Raw genomic sequence first — 24,353 nt, forward strand, 5'->3', positions numbered from 1 at the left:
ACATTGGAAGCGTGTATTCGTCATCGCCGTACTGGCATACCACCCGGCGTGATGGTATAGGGTGCCACTGGTTACACGTCTCGGTCACCTCTTGTTCGCCTTGACGGCACTTTGAACAGTGGACGTTACATTTCAGACGTGTTACTACCCGTAGCTCTACCCTTCATTCGATCCCTGCTAAACCCTGCATTTCAGCAGAATAATGCACGACCGCATGCTGCAGGTCCTGTACGGGCCTTTCTGGATACAGAAAATGTTCGACTGCTGCCCTGGCCAGCACATTCTCCAGATCTCTCACCAACTGAAAACGTCTGGTCAATGGTGGCCGAGCAACAGGCTCGTCACAATACGCCAGTCACTACTCTTGATGAACTGTGGTATCGTGTTGAAGCTGCACGGGCAGCTGTACTTGTACACGCCATCCAAGCTCTGTTTGACTCCATGCCCAGGCGTATGAAGGTTGTTATTGCGGCCAGAGGTGATTGTTTTGGGTACTGATTTCTCAGGATCTATGCACCCAAATTGCGTGAAAATGTAATCACATGTCAGTTTTAGTATAATATATTTGTCTAATGAATACCCGTTTATCATCTGCATTTTTTCTTGGTGTAGCAATTTTAATGGCCAGGAGTGTACTAAACTGGTCTGAAATAGTTACAGGTTGCACACCGGGGACTGCTGCTGGCATTCGTAAGATCTACGATGCCACGTACCGTGATGCACTCACTTTCCCTTCTTGTCGACATCGAGGTAAAGGGAGATAATAAATGAACCGATTTGTCAACGTTTTATACTTTCTAAGTTACAGTACTTCGTTAGAAGTTGTTGGGAAAAAAGTGTCCTCGCTTACTTCGTACCGAGGAAGGTGTGGGGTAAAATAGTTTTCCAAGATGTCTGCTTATTTCTGTCAAGTTGCTCTCATAGCATTGCGTAGATTATCTTCGAAAACGTGGAGGGCTCTCTGATCCCTGATGAACTCACACCACACATTCTATGGTATAGAGGGGTTGCTTATGCTGTTTAACATTCACGTCATTCCAGAACCTAAAGTTCTTCTTGTTGACGTAAGTGGACAAATGAAAATGGGGCTCGTCGCTTATCCATAAATTGTTTACAATGTCTTCGTTTCATTAATTAAATTCAACATTTCTTCATAGAACCGTCTTCGACAAACGTACTTGTTTCTCGAAGAGACTGAACAATTTGGGTCTTGTATGGACGACCTTGGGTCAGATGGGAAGTTACCTATGTTTGGATAAGATGATTGGGCGGAAATTAAGTGTTGTTGTAGCAGTTCTGGAATTTCTGTCGAACGATGTCGGTTATGTAATTGATGTGTTCTGTGTGTGTGTGTGTGTGTGTGTGTGTGTGTGTGTGTGTGTGTGTGTGTTAGATAACAAGTAGCATCAGTAGCAGCACGTCAGTTGATTCTGGATTACTTGCATCTAGCTGAAGTTGATGTTTGTAGCCTACCACCTAATTTGGAACCATGAGCAATCACTGGAAAAATAAATGATACGAAGATTTTCGATGTAGCATTGAACATATATTCTTTGATCACTGGGTACATTTGATGTAGTAGCAAGTTTCCTTTGTTGCGTAAGTATTCAATATGTTTATTGAATGCTAATTATGAATCAGTGATTAGGAGTAGACGGCCTTGCCGCAGTGGTAACACCGGTTCCCGTCAGATCACCGAAATTAAGCACTGGCGGGCTGGGTTAGCACTTGGATGGGTGACCATCCGGTCTGCTGAGCGCTGTTGGCAAGCGGGGTGCACTCAGCCCTTGTGAGGCAAACTGAGGAGCTACTTGATTGAGAAGTAACGGCTCCGGTCTCGGAGACTGACATACGGCCGGGAGAGCGGTGTGCTGACCACATGCCCCTCCATATCCGCATTAAGTGACGCCATGGCCTGACGATGACACGGCGGCCAGTCGGTACCTTTGGGCCTTCATGGTTTGTGGGGGAGGAGTTTAGTTTTAGATTAGGAGTAGATATTGTTTTTGGCTTTGCATGGTAGCGTTGTTCTATTTGTAATGATTTCTATGCTGTCATTATTCTGTTAGTGAGCAAGACGGCTAGAGTGTTGTTTTTCGTAATTTTCCAAAGCAGGACCCATTCCTTGATGTCGTCTACATGATTCTGTACTTTACGAGCGATGTATTTTAAGTTCTGACATAACTTCTTTCCGTGCTTTTGAAATACAGGCAGGTTCTGACATTCTCTCAACCAGATGATTCTGTGATATTAACGACTATTTGTAAGATAAGCAATAAGAAGAGCCCCTTTTTAGTTCACAGACCACAGGCATTAATCTTTTTGCCAGATCAAGTCTTTTGTTGAGGGACGGCTCGCTCCCAACCACCCACTACTTTGCTCGCTCGTTACTGGCGTAAATTGATGAACCTACCGCCCCACCCATAGTAACAAATCGTCTTTAAAAACTAGTCATATTATTTTTCAAGCAGTTGGAAACTTTACGGTCGGACTAAAGGGAACATCGACCTCGTAATGAGGAAGCTGTTGCGAATAGTCACAGTCGTGTTTAAGTAGCAGGATACACTGCTAAAGTGCTAAAAACCTGACGCCGTTTCGTTGAAATGTACATCGGAAATTTAAAGAACTGGTAGGGACATTGCAGCAGATCAACATTTCGAGCAGAGGGACGTAAGCAACGTGTCTTCTATTGCTTAATATGTGAATGATGCGGGTGTTTACCTTAACATGTGCCGGAATGGAAGGTACTCTCTGTCAAGAAAATTTTCTATTATTTCCAGTGTAGCCTTCCGTGAATAGAAACAGAATTTATATTTTATTCACGGCGGTTCTTCATTAAGCTACTCATTTCTTATCTACGATATTTCGAAAAAAAGAGGAATTAATGGTTTTTTAAAGCCTAAAATCAGCTTAAAGTGCTCATTCGACATATGCAGCAAACCGCAACTGAAGGAGAGAGTTCAGAGGATGCTGGAAAACTTTGAAGACGTTAACTGCAGAGGCGGACAAAACAAGAGGTAGTGGCACTTTGCTTCTGCTTTTAAAGGAGCGACACCTTACATCGTGTTACCGTCCTTGCTGCTTAGAAATAGTGCTCCAAGAGAGCCAAACGGCTTATTTTCTCGTTACACGTCAGCCTCTTCCGATAGCTGTCCAACATTAGGCAGAGAAAAAAGGTGTGTTACCTGTCCCGAGAAGCATAATTACGCTCTCTTGCAGAGAATAATTAGCTTTCAGTTTAAATGCTCCTGCATCCGCCTCGGCGGCTTCTATCGGTCGATTAACTGAGCGACGTGTGAGACTGCACACGTAACCAGATGAGGAAAAAGGAGGATGCAGTCGGCGTGCATTAATAGAAGTGCAGTAAACAGCGATCGTGTCGGTTTGTCGTCAAGCGTACATTTATGGAGACGACCAGTTCTGGTTATCCAACAACATGAAATCTCCAGATCTTCCACTGACAAAAAGAGTTATTCTACCGGTCTTTTTAGATATTTACTTACGAGCAGAGAAACCTTCCGTAGTCGGTACCTTGTATGAGATGTTTATGCCACTGCTCACGTCACCCCTACAGGCACAACAACGGCCTTATTCCGACACTGCTGCGGAATAATCAATTCATGGCGTCATCTATGGTTCGGTCGAGAATGTGGTAGCCTACGAGAACAACACTTTGTAAGAAGTAGAACTGGGTTAGATGGTGTTTGCATCCGATGTAGTAACACCAAACAGATCGAAAAATTTACATCCCCATTTTTCAACGTAGCTCGGTCACTTTTGTCTTGCTTGCATAAAGATATCTGCTCAAAGCGTCTTTCTATTCTTCCTCCCGCCTGTCTTATTTGCATCCACCACGGCACACTACTCTCAAGCGTACCTGAGTTCTATGCGAGTTGGCGAAGGTAAAGGATGTTGTGCCATCACAATAACTGTAATTCTTGTTCTGACAAATTACACGTAAATTTCATTTCGATGAAAGGTTTATGTCCGCCATTATCATGACGTCAAAGCAGACTGGTGGTACATCCGTTCTTTGCTAAGCATTGCTTGGCAGTGTACGCCAGGCGTCGTAGCAGATGATCTTCGTAGCAGGTGACTGTTGTGCAGAAAGAAAAAAAAAAAGACAGAGTTGGAGGGAAACCCAAGCTGTATAGCGTAGATGTGTGACGGCATGCTGCAAGGCCTCGGTGCGGAAGTGCGAACTGCGTGCGCCTTCATCGGCATGCCGGGGGCCGGCGTCGCTTCCGTCACGTGACTTGATGTGACGTGCCGGGCATCGAGCAGCCTGTGGCCGACCCGACGCCCTTGTCGTATCAACTGCTGTCAGTGTATTTATCCCTCACCAGTACCACCCTGTCTTGACCTGTATTCCGCAAACCACCTTTTGGTGTGTGGCGGAGAGCACTTTGCGTGACAGTGCTACTTGCACTCTTTCATGTTCCAGTCATGAATCGCGCCCGGGAATGATTGTTGGTAGGTCTCAGTGTGAACACGAATCGCTCTTCATCTTACCTTCATGGTCTTTCCACGAAATATATTCTGAAAAGAGTAATGTATAGGGTGAGTCAGAAGGAAAAGTACAAGCTTCGAAGGCTGATAGCATTAGTGATTCTGAGCAAAAATCTTCATATGGACATTTGCTCAGTTCCGAACGGTTTCCAAGGTAAAACACATTTAAGGTACACAGTTATTTATTGTCGGTATTTCAAACATTGTCATTGTTTGCAACGTACCACAGTAGTGTAGAGGAAGATGAGACGAACAATCTCATACAGGACGCTCGTGGTGTATCAGATTCGGTAAGTACCCCATATTGGGCTAAAAGAGCTACAGCACATGCGCGTCGCGCGAAATTTTCAATGTTCTTGCGGTCTCTTGGCGCAAGTTATTAATCGTAGAGAAATTGTACTGCAACACGTTTTCGCTGGAGGGTGCTGTTTTCGAATTATTCAAGAAAAACGTACAAACGTAAAAACGTACGTGAAAAAGACGTGGTAGCTACGCTTTCTGAAGCCCAATACTAACGTCCAAGATTCAGGTGCGACGTTCAATAACGCCTCGGTAGAGCAATGTAACAGTTGGCCGCATTTTTATTAGTTTATTGTTGGGAAGGGAGGGCTTGTAGGAGGGGAGACGGCGGTGACTAGATCTCGTGGTACGAAGTATTTTTAATATTTTTCGAAGACAGATGGCAACTTGTATGTAGCCATAAATCTTAGTGAAAAATTATTAGTAAACCGAAGTTGTTTGGCTACTCTTGCTGCGTAACGATAATTACCTGCTGCCGTTTACATCACGACGGAGCTGCCTTTCTTAGCCTCTAGTTTTATGTAACGCAAACGCAGCCGCAGTGTCTGCAGCCGTATGCTTGAATTGTCAGAGAGAGCGCCTACGAGCGCAGAGCGTTGGTACACGCAGTGTTCTCCAGGAATGCGGGTTGCGTGAACGGTAGGCGACACCTGATTAGTAAGAGCTACTTGTTCTCCATGCCTTCATTTGCCGGATGTTTTCAGGAATAAGGCGTTTTATTCTCTGCGTCATATGTAGCATTTAGGGATGGTCTCCATTCATTTCTGTAACCCACTGATTTGCTATTGATTTTAATGGACTTCTAACAACAAAAATTTAACGCATGTTATCTTTCAGTTCAATACTCGAAGCGTATAGCGACAGCAACAAAGGGAAAAACTTTTTCTCGTAGCGAGTGAACAATACCAGTTAATATATGAAAATGGTATCTGTTATTTAGGACATGTCCGAAAGAACAGAAACCATCTTCATATATAATGGAATGTAGTCGAATTAAATCGGGTGATGCTGCGGGAATTAGATTAGGAAATGAGACGCTTAAAGTAGTAAATGAGCTTCGATATTTGGTGAGCAAAATAACGGATGATGATCGAAGTAGAGAGGATATAAACTGCAGACTGGCAATGGCAAGGAAAGCGTTTCTGAAGAAGAGAAATTTGTTAACATCGAGTATAGATTTAAGTGTCAGGAAGTCGTTTCTGAAAGTATTTTTATGGAGTGTAGTCATGTATCGACGTGAAACGTGGACGCTACGGTCGCAGTTTCGAGTCCTGCCTCGGGCATGGATGTGTGTGTTGTCCTTAGGTTAGTTAGGTTTAAGTAGTTCTAAGTTCTAGGGGACTGATGACGTCAGAAGTTAAGTCGCATAGTGCTCAGAGCCATTTGAACCATTTTTGAAACGTGGACGATAAATAGTTTAGACAAGAAGAGAATAGAAGCTTTCGAAATGTGCTACAGAAAAATGCTGAAGATTAGATGGGTAGATCACATAACGAACGAGGAGGTATTGAATAGAATTGGGGAGAAGAGAAATTTATGGCACAACTTGACTAGAAGAAGGGATCGGTTGATAGGGCATATTATGAGGCATCAAGGGATCACCAATTTAGTATTGGAGGGCAGCGTGGAGGGTAAACATCATAGAGGGAGACCAAGAGATGAATACACTAAGCAGATTCAGAAGGGTGTAGGTTGCAGTAGGTAGTGGGAGATGAAGAAGCTTGCACAGGATAGAGTAGCATGGAGAGCTGCATCAAACCAGTCTCCGGACTGAAGATGGACTGAAGACCACAACAACAAAAACAATGTAGGTAAGGCTTACCGGCCAATGATCTTCAGTGCGAGTGCACTCACATTGCTCAAACTCTTACGGGAATCGGTAGGTTGACTGCCGCGAGTAATGAGTATAGTGGGTAGGTTCAAATGGTTCAAATGGCTCTGAGCACTATGGGACTCAACTGCTGAGGTCATTAGTCCCCTAGAACTTAGAACTAGTTAAACCTAACTAACCTAAGGACATCACAAACATCCATGCCCGAGGCAGGATTCGAACCTGCGACCGTAGCGGTCTTGCGGTTCCAGACTGCAGCGCCTCTAACCGCACGGCCACTTCGGCCGGCATAGTGGGTAGGGGCACCACAAATATAGTGTGTGGACAGTAATTTGGAAGTGTGGGCCTCACGGGGAGTATGCCAGAGATAAGTCCCTGCAGTCGCACTATCCTCTGTGTCCTCGATGGCTCAGTCGGATAGAGCATTTGCCATGTAAGCATCTGCCTGGGTTCGAGTTCCGGTCGGGGCACACATTTTCAACTGTCCCCGTTGATATTTATCAAGATTTCATTGTAATTTCATACCAGTGAATACCGATTCCAAACTGGTCACTGTATCGAGGTGTATTACTATTAGTAATTATTGCCAGAGTATCTGTAAGAGAAATACAGAGAACCACAGATTGACAATAAACCTCTCTAGAAGACCTACTTCGTCTCTACGTGCAACATAATGTGTTCTCCCATTCCTGAAAGAGAGGGTACCGTGTCCAAGGGGAGAAAGGAAGTTTGACGCCCGTCGTAAGTCTTCATTGAGCCGTGTTAGCCGGAACCCACGTTCAGGACGGCGGCACTAGGGCGTTATACCCCGCTGCGTCATATAAACGGAGATTTGTTGCCACGCGATGTAATAATAGCAAGCCCGTTGGGCGCTCTTGTCGGGCTGTTATTGATAGCTTCGCTTTAACGTGCTCGTATGTGACTTTCATCCGCCATACTCAACGTTGGCTGATTCAGTGCTAAGTTTCGCGCCCAAGGTTACGGATAGCTTTAAACTCCAGCGATTAACTCTAGGCTTATTTAGGGCTTAATAGAATTGTGAACGAACGTCGTACTCCTGATTCCTCCGTATGGTTCTATGACAGAAGATTTCTCTCTCTCTCCGTATTATTATTATTGTTGTTGTTGTTGTTGTTTTGCGCACCACCGGAAGGAACCATTTCGATGCATTCATGTGGCTTATTACGTCAGTATTAGAGTCTGAGGTCGTTCCTTTACATGAAACGCCCAGTTTCGGTAGTATTTCTGCCTTCCAGAATGGAGATATATGTTCTCGTCTCCGTTAGGTAAAATTAATACCGTGTACCGCGTCGAAGCAATAATATCCAATGTCTGATCAGTTACAACAGTCAACAGAACTTAGCCAGTGCTGGTCCAATGTCTGGATCCAAAAGAATAGGTAATGTTCCGCCACATCTACTCTCCTCTACTGCTTCTGCTGGCTGACGCATTAGTTCGGTGTTCAGTGGAACTCGCTTTTGCGGACGATTCTTTAGCGCGTGACGCCACTCCGTACAGCATTCGCGTCGAGTTCAAGCGTTACAGTTCCGTAGTTTTACAAAATCTATCACGCAGTTGCCCGGGTAATTATCAAATTGCGCAGTAATCCAACTGCTGTACCAAATAAATCACCAAGTGAACGATACGGACTTGTCGTTGGTCTTCATACCTGCTTAGGTTGGAACGACCGTAGCAATATACCTATTCTTTGCCTAGGTAAGCTCTCAGCTAGAGATCGGAACTTGGGAGCATTAGCTGCGGTTAAAGGTGTCCCAGTTTCTTTCTGAGGCGTTAATGGTCTCTTAGCGTCCCCCGGAGGAGACTGGAGAGTCAGGAACTTTGGGGGGGGGGGGGCTGGTGTGGAAGACAAACTGTGTGAAGTGAGGTCACCTCAGGTTTAAGATCCGTCTTAGAATGTCCGTCCGACACACAGTGTCAACATATAATTGTACGTTGTTCCCATTCAAAATTTGCAACACCACGGAACAACGGTGCCCATACGAGAATTTGTTGGGAAGGGAGGGCTTGTAGGAGGGGAGACGGCGGTGGCTAGATCTCGTGGTACGAAGTATTTTTAATATTTTTCGAAGACAGATGGCAACTTGTATGTAGCCATAAAAAGTTCCAGTTCTGATCCTGTTAAAAAATCTGCTTAATACCGTGTTTTGAACAGTTTTCTTGAAAGAAAAATAACCACTATATATTTTTACTGTCGCTGAGAGCTAGAGGGAGGCGCCACCCTCCCTCACCTCCCCCCCCCCCCCCCCACCCTCTTTGACCCCGGGTATCGGCGCTCTTGCCGCAGAGACAGCATGTACCAGAAGTCAAACTGGAATGGTGGAATACTGAAGTGATCAGCATTACAACTCACTCCACAAAGTAGGCATGAGTGACGCCAGGTACGTTATGTATGCAAGGAAATTCGCAGCTGATTTCTCATTCACAAATCACATTCGAATATTTTTTGTTCGTGAGAAGGTTATGTTACGCCTTGTGGAACAAGATGAAACGTCTATCAGCACTTGTTGAATTAACAGTGGCAGGATCGTGGCGTAACGGAACTGCAATTTCCTGCTCCAAGATAATGTTGCTCGCGCTGGTTGAGCTCTCATTACTGTCATCTGATTAAGGAATGGAAGGGGTTCAAGAAGGCCATACTCAAGGCCATGCAGGATATCAATGGCCCCCACGTGACTAGTGCCATAGAAGACATTCATACTGTACACTCGTCCATGCAGGATCGTAAAGCAACATGACGTACCTAAGTGGACATGTTTGCAGTAAGCGACAATGTGACAGCGTGTGGAGCGCCAGGGATTGTCAGCATGGGGACGACGCTTGCGGGTTCCCTCGACGTGGCAGCAGAGGACAGCATCCAGTGAAACGATTTTATGACATTATTGGCTAATTGTTCGGCTGCCTGATATAAGTCATCCTACACTACTGGCCATTAAAATTGCTACACCACGAAGATGACGTGCTACAGACGCGAAATTTATCCGACAGGAAGAAGATGCTGTGATACGCAAATGATTAGCGTTTCAGAGAATTCACACAAGGTTGGCGCTGGTGGCGACACCTACAACGTGCTGACATGAGGAAAGTTTCCAACCGCTTTCTCATACACACACAGCAGTTGACCGGCGTTGCCTGATGAAACGTTGTTCTGATGCCTCGTGTAAGGAGGAGAAATGCGTACCATCATGTTTCCGACTTTGCTAAAGGTCGGATTGTAGCCTATCACGATTGCGGTTTATCGTATCGCGACATTGCTGCTCGCGTTGGTTGAGATCCAATGACTGTTAGCAGTAGATGGAATCGGTGGGTTGAGGAGTGTAACACGGAACGCCGTGCTGGATCCCAACGGCCTCGTATCACTAGCAGTCGAGATGACAGGCATCTTATCCGCATGGCTGTAACGGATCGTGCAGCCACGTCTCGATCCCTGAGTCAACAGATGGGGACGTTTGCAACACAACAACCATCTGCACGAACAGTTCGACGACGTTTGCAGCAGCATGGACTATCAGCTCGGAGACCATGGCTGCGGGTACCCTTGATGCTGCATCACAGACAGGAGCGCCTCCGATGGTGTACTCAACGACGAACCTGGGCGCACGAATGGCAAAACGTCATATTTTCGGATGAGTCCAGGTTGTGTTTACAGCATCATGATAGTCGCATCCGTGTTTGGCGACATCGTGGTGAACGCACATTGGAAGCGTGTTTCGTCATCGCCATACTGGCGTATCACCCGGCGTGATGGTATGGGGTGCCATTGGTTACACGTCTCGGTCACCTCTTGTTCGCATTGAAGGCACTTTGAACAGTGGACGTTACATTTCAGATGTATTACGACCGTTGGCTCTACCCTTCATCCGATCCCTGCGAAACCCTACATTTCAGCAGGATAACGCACGACCGCATGTTGCAGGTCCTGTGCGGGCCTTTCGGATACAGAAAATGTTCGACTGCTGCCCTGGCCAGCACATTCTCCAGATCTCCCACCAATTGAAAATGTCTGGTCAATGGTGGCCGAGCAACAGGCTCGTCACAATACGCCAGTCACTACTCTTGATGAATTGTGCTATTGTGTTGAAGCTGCATGGGCAGCTGTACCCGTACGCACCATCCAAGCTCTGTTTGACTCAATGCCCAGGCGTATGAAGGCTGTTATTACGGCCAGAGGTGATTGTTCTGGGTACTGATTTCTCATGATCTATGCACCCAAATTGCGTGAAAATGTAATTACATGGCAGTTCTAGTGTAATATATTTGTCCAATGAATACCCGTTTATCATCCGCATTTCTTCTTGGTGTAGCAATTTTAATGGCCAGTAGTGTATTTGACGCGACTTCAGCAAGATGAAGATGAGATTAAATGATTCGGACAAACAGATGTCCAGTTACTGAGCAAAAAAACCAATAATAATGTCTGAATCCGCTGGGAAACGAATTTGGGACTGTGCAATCTAGAGGCAGCGATGTTAACCACCATATGACGAGCTACGGATGGTGCACCCCAATCCTAATACTGGACACAGGAATAGGACCACGTGTCCATGTATGGAGGCTTCAAGGAGAACGAATGTTGCCAGATTGCATTCGTCGTCGTCTGGATCAGCACCTGATGGTTATGGTGTGGTGTGCCATTGGGTGGATAACATGATCAACTTCATCAAGTTACCTTCCATTAGTCCGGCCGAGGTGGCCGAGCGGTTCTAGACGGCACAGTCTGGAACCGCGTGACCGCTACGGTCGCAGGTTCGAATCCTGCCTCGGGCATGGATGTGTGTGATGTCCTTAGGTTAGTTAGGTTTGAGTAGTTCTAAGTTGTAGTGGACTGATGACCTCAGAAGTTAAGTCCCATAGTGCTCAGAGCCATTTGAACCATTTTGAACCTTCCATTAAGAATGTGGAATGCACTCAACGACTATGGTATGACTTTCAAAATGTGGAGCACAGCAATCAGTCGTCCGACTGACGTAGTAGGACATGTACTGAAACTGTGAAATAATGTATTGGTAATGGCTAGGCGCTAGCCGAAATCTAGATTTGCTTTAATAGAGCCTGAAAGGAAAGGACGATTGATTGCTGTGCTACAGCTTTTTGAGAATGATCAACTTAGGTTCGCACATCCCATAATTTGGACAGTAGCCATTCCATTTCTGACGTGTAAAGGCCGGTAACTGTGCTCATTTTGAAGTTTTCTGTGTCGTTATTTCAGCAAGATAACACAACATAGCATGTTGCTCACGCTGTCATAACCTGTTTCGACACAGACGGTGTTAGACTATTACCCTGGCCTTATCTCTCACCCACTGAGAGCATCTGGTGATTGGTTCCTGAGAGATTAGGACGCCACCAGTCGCCAGACACCACGATTTATAAACTGCAGCAATAGAGCTGAAGGGGCCTGGAGTTAGGTACCTGTATCCGTTATCCAGGATCAGTTCGATTTGATGCAGTCTTTGTTGCCAGAGGTGGCAGTAAGGTTTATTTAATTTTGCACCCTGGATGCCCCCACATCACCTCCAAATTTAATCACGTATTCTTCCTCCTATACTGTACACACACAATTAGTAAAATTTCGTTATTTGATATATTTCCCGGTGTTGCAGTTTCAGTGGCCAGCAGTGCATCAGATGGCGACAGTTACAACCCAGAAAGCTACAAATCTCTGCCAATCTTCGACTGTGGCGCAAAGCTCGATTACCGTGGATGCACTACCGACAGTTGGCTGACAGCAGTTTTTCGTGTGTTGCAGTTCAACTTCGTGGGCCGCATCCTGGGTCCCCGCGGCATGACGGCCAAGCAGCTGGAGCAAGAGACGGGCTGCAAGATCATGGTGCGCGGGCGCGGCTCCATGCGCGACAAGAAGAAGGTGCGTACCGGTGCTGCCACTCACAATCCTCACCTTTAAATTTAGATTACTGTCCGGAAGAAGCGAAAGAAATCAGCTACAGTTCTCCGGTGTCTGGCCAGGGGGTAAAACTTTCCAGGGCTATTGGCCTTCCCGATATCTACTAAAATGTTGTCCATCGTGCAGGCGACAGTGGAGCTGGGTGACAGCTTTTCTTGGCCATCAGTCTATAATCCAGCCCGCCACGATTCCCTATCATGTGCCAATCTCTTCATCTAGGTGTAGCACTTTGCACCTAACTTCCTCAGTTATTTGTTGGATATATTCCAATAGCTCTTCCTCCCTCCTCGTGCAAATTTTCCCTGATGTCTTAAAATACGGCCAATCATCTTGGCCTTTGTTAATACAGGGTGTTACAAAAAGGTACGGCCAAACTTTCAGGAAACATTCCTCACACATAAATAAAGAAAAGATGTTATGTGGACATGTGTCCGGAAACGCTTACTTTCCATGTTAGAGCTCATTTTATTACTTCTCTTCAAATCGCATTAATCATGGAATGGAAACACACAGCATCAGAACGTACCAGCGTGACTTCAAACACTTTGTTACGGGAAATGTTCAAAATGTCCTCCGTTAGCGAGGATACATGCATCCACCCTCCGTCGCATGGAATCCCTGATGCGCTGATGCAGCCCTGGAGAATGGCGTATTGTATCACAGCCGTCCACAATACGAGCACGAAGAGTCTCTACATTTGGTACCGGGGTTGCGTAGACAAGAGCTTTCAAATGCCCCCGTAAATGAAAGTCAAGAGGGTTGAGGTCAGGAGAGCGTGGGGGCCGTGGAATTGGTCCGCCTCTACCAATCCATCGGTCACCGAATCTGTTGTTGAGGAGCGTACGAACACTTAGACTGAAATGTGCAGGAGCTCCATCGTGCATGAACCACGTGTTGTGTCGTACTTGTAAAGGCACATGTTCTAGCAGCACAGGTAGAGTATCCCGTATGAAACCATGATAACGTGCTCCATTGAACGTAGGTGGAATAATCAAGACATCACCAACAATGCATGACCAAATGTTCACAGAAAATCTGTGTTGATGACGTGATTGCACAATTGCGTGCGGATTCTCGTCAGCCCACACATGTTGATTGTGAAAATTTACAATTTTATTACGTTGCAATGAAGTCACATCCGTAAAGAGAACATTTGCACGGAAATGAGGATTGACTCATTGTTGGATGAACCATGAAGTGTACCTGTGGAGGCCAATCAGCTGCTGATAGTGCCTGCACACGCTGTACATGGTACGGAAACAACTGGTTCTCCCGTAGCACTCTCCATACAGTGACGCTGACATTAGGGTTATCGTCAACTGCACGAAGAATTGCATCGTCCATTGCAGGCGTCCTCGTCGTTCTAGGTCTTCCCCAGTCGCGAGTCATAGGCTGGAATGTTCCGTGCTCCCTAAGACGCCGATCAATTGCTTCGAACGTCTTCCTGTCGGGACACCTTCGTTCTGGAAATCCGTCTCGATACAAACGTATCGCGCCACGGCTATTGCCCCGTGCTAATCCATACATCAAATGGGCATCTGCCAGCTCGGCATTTGTAAACATTGCACTGACTGCAAAACCACGTTCGTGATGAACACTAACCTGTTGCTGCTACGTACTGATGTGCTTGATGCTAATACTGTAGAGCAATGAGTCGCATGTCAACACAAGCACCGAAGTCAACATTACCTTCCTTCAATAGGGCCAACTGGCGGTAAAAGAGGAGGTACAGTACATACTGACGAAACTAAAATGAGCTCTAACATGGAAATTAAGCGTTTCCGGACACATGTCCACATAACATCTTTTCTTTATTTGTGTGTGAGGAATGTTTCCTGAAAGTTTGGCCGTACCTTTTTGTAACACCCTGTATACTCAACAAATTCCTCTCCTCGTCGATTCTGCGGAGAATCTCCTCATATCTTACCTTGTCAGTACACCCAAGTTTCGACGTCTATATGTAACACCAAATCTCAAACGCCTCGATTCTCTTTCTTTCGGCTTTTACCACAGTCCACACGATTCGCAACCATACAATGCTGTGCTCCAAACGTTCTTTCTCAGAAATTTCCTCTTCAATAGTTATTAATCTCAGACTTCTAATAACTACGAATACTCTCTTTTTACTGTACTAGCCTTTTTATGTCTTCCCTTCTTCGTCCGCCATTGTTATTTTGCTTCCAATGTAGCAGAATTCCTTCACTTCATCTAATTCGTGGTCTCCTATTTTGATGTTAACTTTATCACTAATCTCATTTCTGTTGCCCCTCATTAGTTCAATTCACATAAAATTCAAAGTGTGTGCTGTTCGTTCCATTCAACGGGTCCTGGAGGTTCTGAAATTCTTCCTTTCTTTCACTGAGCATAGCAATGCTATCAGTGAATCTTATCGCTGATATCTTTCATTGTGAATTTCTATCTCAATCCCGAACTTCTTTTTTTAGTTTCGCCATAGCTTTTTCGATGTACAGATTGAACGATGGGAAGGAAGATGGCATTATTTACTTACACACTTTTTAAAATTAGACCTTTTGATTGTCGTACATACCTGATGATTATAAAGTGCTGCTACTCACAGAGGTCCGGTGTGGGCTTAATTATCGTATGACAGCGAAACCCAATAGATACTCTAAAGCATTAATGTGGAACCAATATGCCCTGGAAAAAATTAGTTCCAGTTTTTGACCACCAGACGCAAATCTGGCGCTGTGAATGCAAGGAAGATGTATGGAAATGTTTCCATATGTAATGAATTCAAGTGAGAAAGGCATAATGTTGATTTTATTATTAACTGCCACTCTCACAATTTGTTCAGTATGAGCACTGGAGACATAAACGATATAGAGAGCCTATATGTATATAGGCCTATATGTATTCAGGCTCTCTACAGCGAGATACTGTACAGCACCAGATTTTACCTGGTGGCCAAAATTGGAACGCGAGCTGGGAAACGGTGGGAGGGGGGGGGGGGGGGCATTGGCGGCTTTGTTTTACAGTTGTATGGGATACCCGTCTTTCGCTATAACTTACACACACATTTCTGATAATTTCAAACGTCTTCCGAATGCTTTTTCTAGGTGACAAATACTATAAATGTGTCTTAGGGTTATGTCACGTCATGCTTTCATTATCAAGTCCGTCAGAACCGTGTCTCTCGTGCCTTTAGCTAGGCTAAAACCAAATTGTCCATCTTCTAACAGATCTTTAACATTTTCCCAGCGTTCTTGGGCGCATGAGCTGTTAAAATTATCGTGTGATAGTTCTCACACTTACTTGCTCTTGCGATCTTCGGGATTCTATGGATGATTCATTTCCCAAACTGCTGGTATGCCTACACACACACACACACACACACACACACACACACAAAACCGCGCGGGCGCGCAACGCACAGTAAGTTAATTCTACTTTAAGCATTTCATTTATGTGGCATTGCGCCATACTATTCTCTTTTTAGTTAATATTACTTCGAAAGAATCCCAGGGTAATAAAAATATTCTAGAATTGATTGGATAAGAATTTGGCAAGCAGCCTCTTCCGTGAATGTACGCGTGGGGCTTGAGAAATATGGTAAATTTCCGTGAATGAATGGAACATTTTTGTTGTTCCTTCTTGGTTGGTAAACCTGCTTACTCCAAGGATCTTCTGAGGAATTTGAACAATGCATAGCGGACGGTACAATGTTGACAGCCGTCTGAAATCTAAACCGATCAGTGTGTCGACTGCGTTAGAAAATGGAGAAAAACAGAGTTCCGTGCTGTTATTAAATATATTCATTTGAAGGGTTGGACTGCCGCACAAATCAAAGCAGAAGTGGATGAAATTCACACACACTCTGCACCCTCACAGAAGACCGTTACTTTCGGATTAATGAATATAAACGTGGCCGAACAAGCACCGTAGACGAAGCGCGCTCCTGCCGTCTGTAATTAGACGCATTCACCATAAAGGAACCATTGACAAAATCCATGATACGATAATGCAAGACCATTGAATAAAAATTCGTGAGATGGCTGAGACTATAGGCATCTCAAATGAGCAAGTGCGTATCATCCTGCACGGAGAATCGGCTATGAAGAAGTTGTGTGCGAGACGAGTGGTGCAATTGCTCAGTCAACCAATACAACCCCCCTTCTATAGTGGTTTTTTAAGCTTTCCTTCTGTTTTTTGGTTTCCCCACTTTTTTGAGTTTTGCTCCCACTGCTGCTGGTTTCCAGTTACGTTTTTTAGCTTTTCCTAAGTAACAGACAGGGCGCTAATGACCGTAGCAGTTTTGCGCCCTAAAATCATAACAAAAAAAAAAAAAAAAAAAACAGTCGACCAAAAGGGCTTCCGGCACAACATTTTAACATAATGTCTGGCAATATTTAATCACAATCCGAAGGCTTTGTGTGCCATTTGGTAACTGTTGATGAAATCTGGAACCATCAATTTACACCAGTGTCAAAACGGCATTCAAAACAGTGGACAAAGGCTGTTGAAAGTGCACCGAAAAGGACAGAGACCATTTTGTCAGCTGGTAAAGTGAAGGCAACTTTTTTGAGATTCCCAAGGAATAACTATCATAGATTATATAGAAAGACTCAGAACCAGAACTGGATCCTATCGTGCTCCATTGTTGGATCATTTGAAACTTGCGTTGGTTGAAAACAGACCAAGGCTGGCACGCAAAAAACTGCTCTTTCACCAGGATAATGGACCATCCCACACATTAGCGATAACAATGAATTGGGCTTTGAATTGGTTCCTCATCCAATACTCACCAGACATAGCTCCAAGTTATTCTTCCTGTTCCCGAACTCAAAACTTTCGCTTGCTGGGAAGAAATTTTCATCGAATGAGGAATTGATAAGTGCAGTCAACGAGTATTTTGCAAAGTTTGACAGAATCTATTTTTCCTATTGGATGAAAAAGCTGGAGGATCGCTGGACCAAGTGTACATTCTTGAAAGGAGAATGTCGAGAAGCGTATGGTGAGTTGTTTAGGAAACACATTTTTTTTCTTGCTGTTTTTACCAGACTTATCAAACCACCTACGTATCTTTCTTGGGATTCATCCAATGTGGCATTTACTTTCCCGTACAACCGTAGTTGCGCAGTCATTCTATTAAATTGCTCCGGATCAGTATCGATAGACATTTCCCCTTTGTTACTCTAAAAGAGATGTTATTAATGTCGGTGCAGTCAACCAATGTCGGGTCTCTTCGCCATTTCTCGTCGTCATTGTTTTTGCTAGTTCCGTTGTTGAATACATCGACTTGCATGGCTATCTTGATGGAGAAGCGAAAGCGCGCATTTTTCGTCTTCAATAGTACTGCCTGATTACGATTAAAGTAGCCCTGCGGGTGTAACTAATGGAGTTGGAACCAACGTAGCAGAGATTTGGCCACCGCAAGCGCCGAAAGGCAAACTGGTAGCTGCTCGGAGTGGGTGTCTATGTTTAGCAGGGCGCCTGGAACAGCCTTTCCTGCCGTGTCTGACAGCCACACCAAAATAGCCCGCGCTGCTCCTCCTTGTAGCAGTTCCAACATAATACAGTCTGCATGGGCAACTGGAGCTGCTTCCTTGCAATACGAGTTTGAGTTAATGAAGCACTGGGTTCGTTTCTTCAGTAGAATGAGGGCTTCGGATTAAATGCCAGCCAGATCTGTTTCCGTGCTTTCCATAATACTCATATCCTTTCCTTCATTATTGTCCGATTGTTGAGCACAAGGCGGAAATTTCTGCTCATGAAAGCAAAATATGTTTTATAAGTAAAAATACTATCATTTATTTCATCTAACGTTTTTGTTTTCCTCAGTGAGTCTGTTCCACCACAAAATGCAGTTCTGAAAGGCATAATTAAGCTCTTCGTTGGATTTTGATCATTTCTTTAAGTGTGAAAATTGGTGGGAATTAGAATGTGCCAAATCATGTAAATGTTTCGAAAAGATTCGTAAAATATTTGTACCTCAGTTTGCGATAGGACCATTCTTATGCATTGTTTTCATCCAGTCGGTCCTCAAGGCTTGGATAGTATTACATAGTTTGTTGTTTTACCCTTTCCAGACATGGACATCTGCATAAATTTATTAAGAAGGAGCAGCAGTGCTCTAAAGTTACAGTGCGTTTTCTATTTAATTGAATAAGAGAGTTCTGGATCATATCATGCGCCACTTAATATTTGATTTAAGGTTTATTCATCTCACATAGGCAGTTAATTCTTTATGAAACACTTCACATTGCTGCTACGGCCATTTTTCTGTTTGCATGTGGTCATCATACAACCAATGTCACGTCCATTGTGGTCAAAGATTTTTCGTTGTTTATTCTTCCAACACATTTATGCAGTCAGTTTTTTGAGATGCTCTTTCCCACTAATAATCTTCAAATTAAGGGCAGTGGCTTCTGAATTGAACAACAAATTTATATACTCTGAATGAAACATGTGCAACACGACTACCTTTACAATTTGTGTAGTAATGGAATTATTTAACTCTTCAGATCAACTTAGCTTTATGGCACAACGAATATCAAGACAAAATAAAAGCTAATTGACACGAACTTCATCTATCTTACAGGACTTAAAAATTTTCATGTAGCTCTTGCGTAAAGTGTGTGAAAACGTGTGTGTGGTTGAATAGCACAGTGATATGTGATCGGAGGTTATTCACAGACCTCGTCCATGCTAAAAACCATGCCTTGCCAACTTGCCAGTTCGTGCTGTGTAATTCAGTAAAACAACGTTACAATGCTCTGTGAACATTTGGAAGAATAAAATGAGGAAACAGGTTTACGATGAATGAATGTGAATGATTTACAGGTATTGCAGACTGTTTACCATATCATTCCATTTGTTTTTCTCATAATTTAACATAAATCATTGATTAGCTACAGTGGTGTGCACTCATTACTTACTTTAACAAAGTCTGTGTCAAAGCAAAATCCATAAACCAATATGATTATTGGGATATGACAGCAATAATTATTAGCCCGTATGTCGCATTGGAACAATATCTGATATGATTTTGGTTCTTTTTAGTATGACTAAAAAGAGCGCCATTGTATATGTTGTTTAACAACATGATGAGATCAAGGAAATAATTCAGATAGTTATGAAACATAAATGTGATTGTGATGGGACACTGGAATCCAATAGTAGGCAAAGAAGCTGAAGGAAAAACAACGGGAGAATATAGCGTGGTGAAAGAGACTGAAAGTGAAAGCCACCTGTCAGGATTCTGCACAAATGATGACAAAATGTTTTATATGTGGAAGGGACCTGGAGACACTGGAAGATTTCATGCCGCTTATATAATTGTAAGATAGAGATTCAGAAACCAGATCTTAAACTGTATTACATTTCCAGAGGTAGACATGGACTCTGTCCATAATTGTTGATTGTTAACTTCAGACTAAAACTGTAAAATAGTGGCAGAGGTTTGAAAATATCGCTTCAGTTGTAAATTTCTTTATTTTCACACAACCGGTTTTGGACTGTTATAAGCCCATCTTCAGGTATTGTAAGTGTGGTGTGGTCCCAGAGTGCCGTGTGTACCAGGTGGGGTGTCAATTATTGAAAGTCAGCCTGGACTCTCTTACTTGTCGTTAATAAGTTAGCTTTGTAAAATATAGGTATGCTGTCCTTTGGCCTATGAAAGTTTAGTCTCTTTTATGTTAAAATTTTCACAAATAGTAAATTCTAGCACAACATTATTATGCAACATCAGAAGCCAGTTAAAAATCTTTTCTAATGATATCTCATTCAGCCCTGTATATGAAAGGTTTGATAAATCACTGAAAGATCTGTTTTGAAACAAGGCCCATGGGGTAGACAACATTCCTTCAGAATTACTGAGGACCTTGGGAGAGCTAGTAATGACAGAATTATCCACGATGTGTGGTAGATAAATGAGATAAGTGAAATGCACTCAGATTTCAGAAAGAATGTAAAAATTCCAATTCCAAACAAGGCAGGTGTTGACAAGTGTGGACAGGTGTGAATGCTACTGGAACATCAGTTTGATAAATCATGGTTTCAAGAAGATCAGTTTGGGTTCTGGAGAAATATTGAAACACATAAGGTGACCCTATGACTTATTTTGGAAGATAGTGTGAAGAAGGCAACTCTGCTTTAAGTGTTTGTAGATTCAGAGAAAGCTTTGAACAATGTAGACTGGACTACACTATCTGAAATTTTGAAAGTAGCAGGAATAAAATACAGTGACTGAAAAGCTGTTTACAAGTTGTTCAGAAACCAGATTGCAGTTGTAAGAATCAAAGGACACAACAGGACGACAGGGAGGCAGTGGTTGAAAAGCGATTCAAACAGGGTTGAGGACCGTCCTGATGTTATTCCATCTTTACATTGACCAAGCTATGCGGGAAACCAAGGAGAAATTTGGTAAGGGAACAATGTTTGGGGAGAGGAAATAAAAAATAAAAATAAAAAAAAACTCTGCAGTTCACTGATGACATTATTAATTCTGACAGACAGCAGATAACTTAGTAGAGCAGTTGAAAGAAATGAACGTCTTGGAAAGAGATTATAAAAAAGAACCACCATAAAAGTAAAATTATGATAATCAAACATAGTCAAATTAAACAAGCCAGTACTTCAGGGAATTATATAAGGAAATGTTACACATGAAGTAGAAGATGAATTCTGTTATTTGGGAGCAAAATAACTGATAATGGCTGAAGGAGGGGAGATACAGAATGCAGATTGGCAGTAACAAGAAAAGTATTTCTGAAAAAAAAAATGAATTTGTTACCATCTAATATAAATTTGTGTGTTAGGAAGTGGAATCTAGCCATGCATGGAACCAAAATGTGAACAATGTGCAGTTCAGACAAAATGAAGATACAAGCTTTCGAAACGGGTGCCATAGAAGAATGCTGTATAATAAATATAATTAATATAAATATAATATATAAAATAAATAATATAAATTAATATAATAATGCTGAATAATAAATGAGGAGGTCCTGGACTGAACGGAGGAAAAACTAATTTATAGCACAAATCAACAAAAGGAAGGAAATGGTTGATAGCACACACCTTGACGTATTTGATACCTCGTTCTCTCTTCGGTTTGGGAACACAAAGAAGCACGGGGAGGGAAAAAAAATGTAGATTGAGATAAAGGCTTGAATACAATAAGCAAGCTTAAATGGATGGAGGTTGCAATAGTTATACAGAGGTGAAGAAGCTTGGAGATGATAGACTAGCATCAAACCAGGCTTTGGAGTGAACTTATCGAAAACAACAACAACAACAACAACAACAACAACATGAGATGTCTGTAGATTGTCTGAAACAGAGACAATTGTGAATTATAGGTTTCACCAAGCAGTGTGCCATTGAGAGCCACATTTACTGCAGACCAGCAAAAAAAATCAGGAGTTGCGACTAGTGTCAGTTTGTGCATGAAAATATAACAGTGCCCCAGATGTTTAAATGTAATGGTTGTTAATTACTGCAAACCTTAACAAGCAACTTCTTGGTTCCCAAGACCAAAGACAATATCCAAGAGCAGAACTTTTCTTTATAGATAATGACACCATAGCTTTTCACAGCATGGTGTAGAATGACATTTTCCCAAAAAATCTTTCATGCATAATTCTAAACAGAAAAGCTTTCATGCATATTTTATAAATATTAAAAGCTTAATATCATATTTGTTTAATAAATTAATTTTATTTGATGTTGCTAAACAAAATCCCATGTGGTCTCGCTGAACAATTATTAACAGTTGTAAATTATTGCCATGTTACATAAAATATTGTACATTATTATCTAGGACTGATGGCAAGTGATTGGATGGTATGCCTAATTTTCCTCTAAGACAATTTGGTCCACAAATACCAAATACCATTGGTGAAATTAGTGAGTCAAGTAGGTGATTTTACTTCATTGTTGTAGTAAATGATTCAGAGAATTGAGGTTGAGTGACCATGGTATGGGATCATGTAATCCAGTTAAGTATGCAGGCAGTTCAGCTCTAAAATGGTTGCAGATAACACCACTGGTGTGATACTTGCCTTATAATATGGCATACAGTTTGTAGTCCTGACAAATGTCTTTTTATTTCCAATCTCTTTGCACTGCATTCACAGACATAGTTACCCATGCAAACTTTGCCTGAGACTTTGCCATAAAGTTCTTGCAGAAACAGTTTATTGTGATGCATTTTTTACCTTTTTTCCTATGAGGCATAAGAACAAGATATTGATGAATGGAAGCATATCTTCAATACTGAAAAATGCTGTTCCTCCCGTTGTTAAAATCCCAATGTTTCCTTTCTTTATGGAGAATAGAACACAATGGAATCAAAAACATACAAGTATTTTCTGTATAACTCAAACCTTTTGTTTGTATATGTGTTTATTAAGCTGACCCACATTCAGAACTCACGGACTTTAATAAAGGGGGGGGGGGGGGTTGCATTTGTCATACACAATGAAGAGAGAGAAAAATTGGCTTTGAATCAGTGATTATTAACTATGAATAGGTGTTGGTTGGTTTTTATTTAGAAATATAGCAGCTGTTTGCTGTGTAACAATGGAAAATATTGCATAAAAGTTAAATTAGTAGCTGTAACACTGAACAACACAGATCTTGTCAGTAGCACATTAATGGCAATTTGATTTATTGGTGCTGTCATTGTCATCTATGATATATCACTCAGAAATAACTATCCTTTTTCAAGCTGCTCTCTGTAACAGGATATGGAGAAGAGTATATGAACTAGAATGAAAAACTATGGAAGTAAGTATGCTTTCCAAATCAAAACAGCATAGCTTATCAATTTTGCTTTTTTTCTTTATTGGTAGATTTCATTTGAAATTCACTCAGTAATACAGAAGTAATACATAGCAATCTTGACACATACATACAAGATGTTAACTGAAATAAAGATTAGCAGTACACAGTGTTTATTGTATCACTTTTTTGCGCATTTTAGCTGGATGTTTCGGTACATTGTGCATGAACATGAAACTGGTTTTAAGTGCTTTACTTAATTTTTTAAATCAGAATTAATTTTACCATTATATTAATAGTTTTTGTTCTTTTACCTATCTCAAATTATTGGCACACTGCCTGGAGGTCATGGAAAGTGAAAATTTGCAAATTTTCAGGAGGAACTGAACCGCGGAAAGCCAAACTGGGAGCATCTAAATGACGACTTGCACGTGTTGCTAACTGTGGAAGACACAGAAAACAGGGCAACTCTCAAGATGCAGCGCGCTGTCGAGGAAGTGAAGAAGCTGCTCGTTCCCGTGGTCAGTCAACTCCGACTTGTGGGCCACTGCAGGCTTGTATACTCTGCTGCTACTGCTGCTGCAGCAGTGATATGCATGGCTCTGCAGTGTGCCCCTTTCTTGCTAGTCACTTTCTATATTGTAGCATAAGATACCACTTTCTATATTGTAGCATAAGATACCACATTTCCTGTTAGTTTGACTTCTCTCATTTCATAACATACATTTATACTATAATTCCCATTGTGTACTGCTTCAGAATACATGCCAGTGTAAATTTGTTTTGCATTACAATTATCACCATAAGAATAGAGCACTTTCTCTGCTTCATATTATTGGTAGATTGGAGGAGACTTAATTGTTCTACACGTCAAAAAAACCTCATTATTATATGTGTTACAGAAGAGTTATAGAGTACTGTCTGGAAATTTGATTATATGTGTGACACACACAAATGTAGCTCAAATAATGGAAAGTCTGAGTTGGAATATCAATAATATTATGAAAAGGGTAGATTGTTATTCATCATAAGAATGGCATGTTGAGT

At 42.5% G+C, this 24,353-nt stretch overlaps 1 protein-coding gene across 9 annotated transcripts in view; it reads left to right on the top strand.

Moving 5' to 3' along the window:
- Positions 1-24,353, top strand: part of LOC126482274 (protein held out wings) — a 423,674-nt gene that overhangs the window by 382,796 nt on the left and 16,525 nt on the right. For all 9 annotated transcript variants that reach the window (XR_007587623.1, XM_050106301.1, XM_050106279.1 and 6 more), the window contains exons 3-4: positions 12,408-12,524; positions 23,684-23,824. Coding sequence is in view for 8 of the 9 variants with exons in the window: in XM_050106301.1 (XP_049962258.1) it covers positions 12,408-12,524; positions 23,684-23,824 (258 nt within the window). In the remaining variant the exon portion in view is untranslated. The remainder of the gene's footprint in view (positions 1-12,407; positions 12,525-23,683; positions 23,825-24,353) is intronic.

This window comes from Schistocerca serialis, chromosome 1 (assembly GCF_023864345.2).
Source record: "Schistocerca serialis cubense isolate TAMUIC-IGC-003099 chromosome 1, iqSchSeri2.2, whole genome shotgun sequence".
NCBI classification, from domain to species: Eukaryota; Metazoa; Arthropoda; class Insecta; order Orthoptera; family Acrididae; genus Schistocerca; species Schistocerca serialis.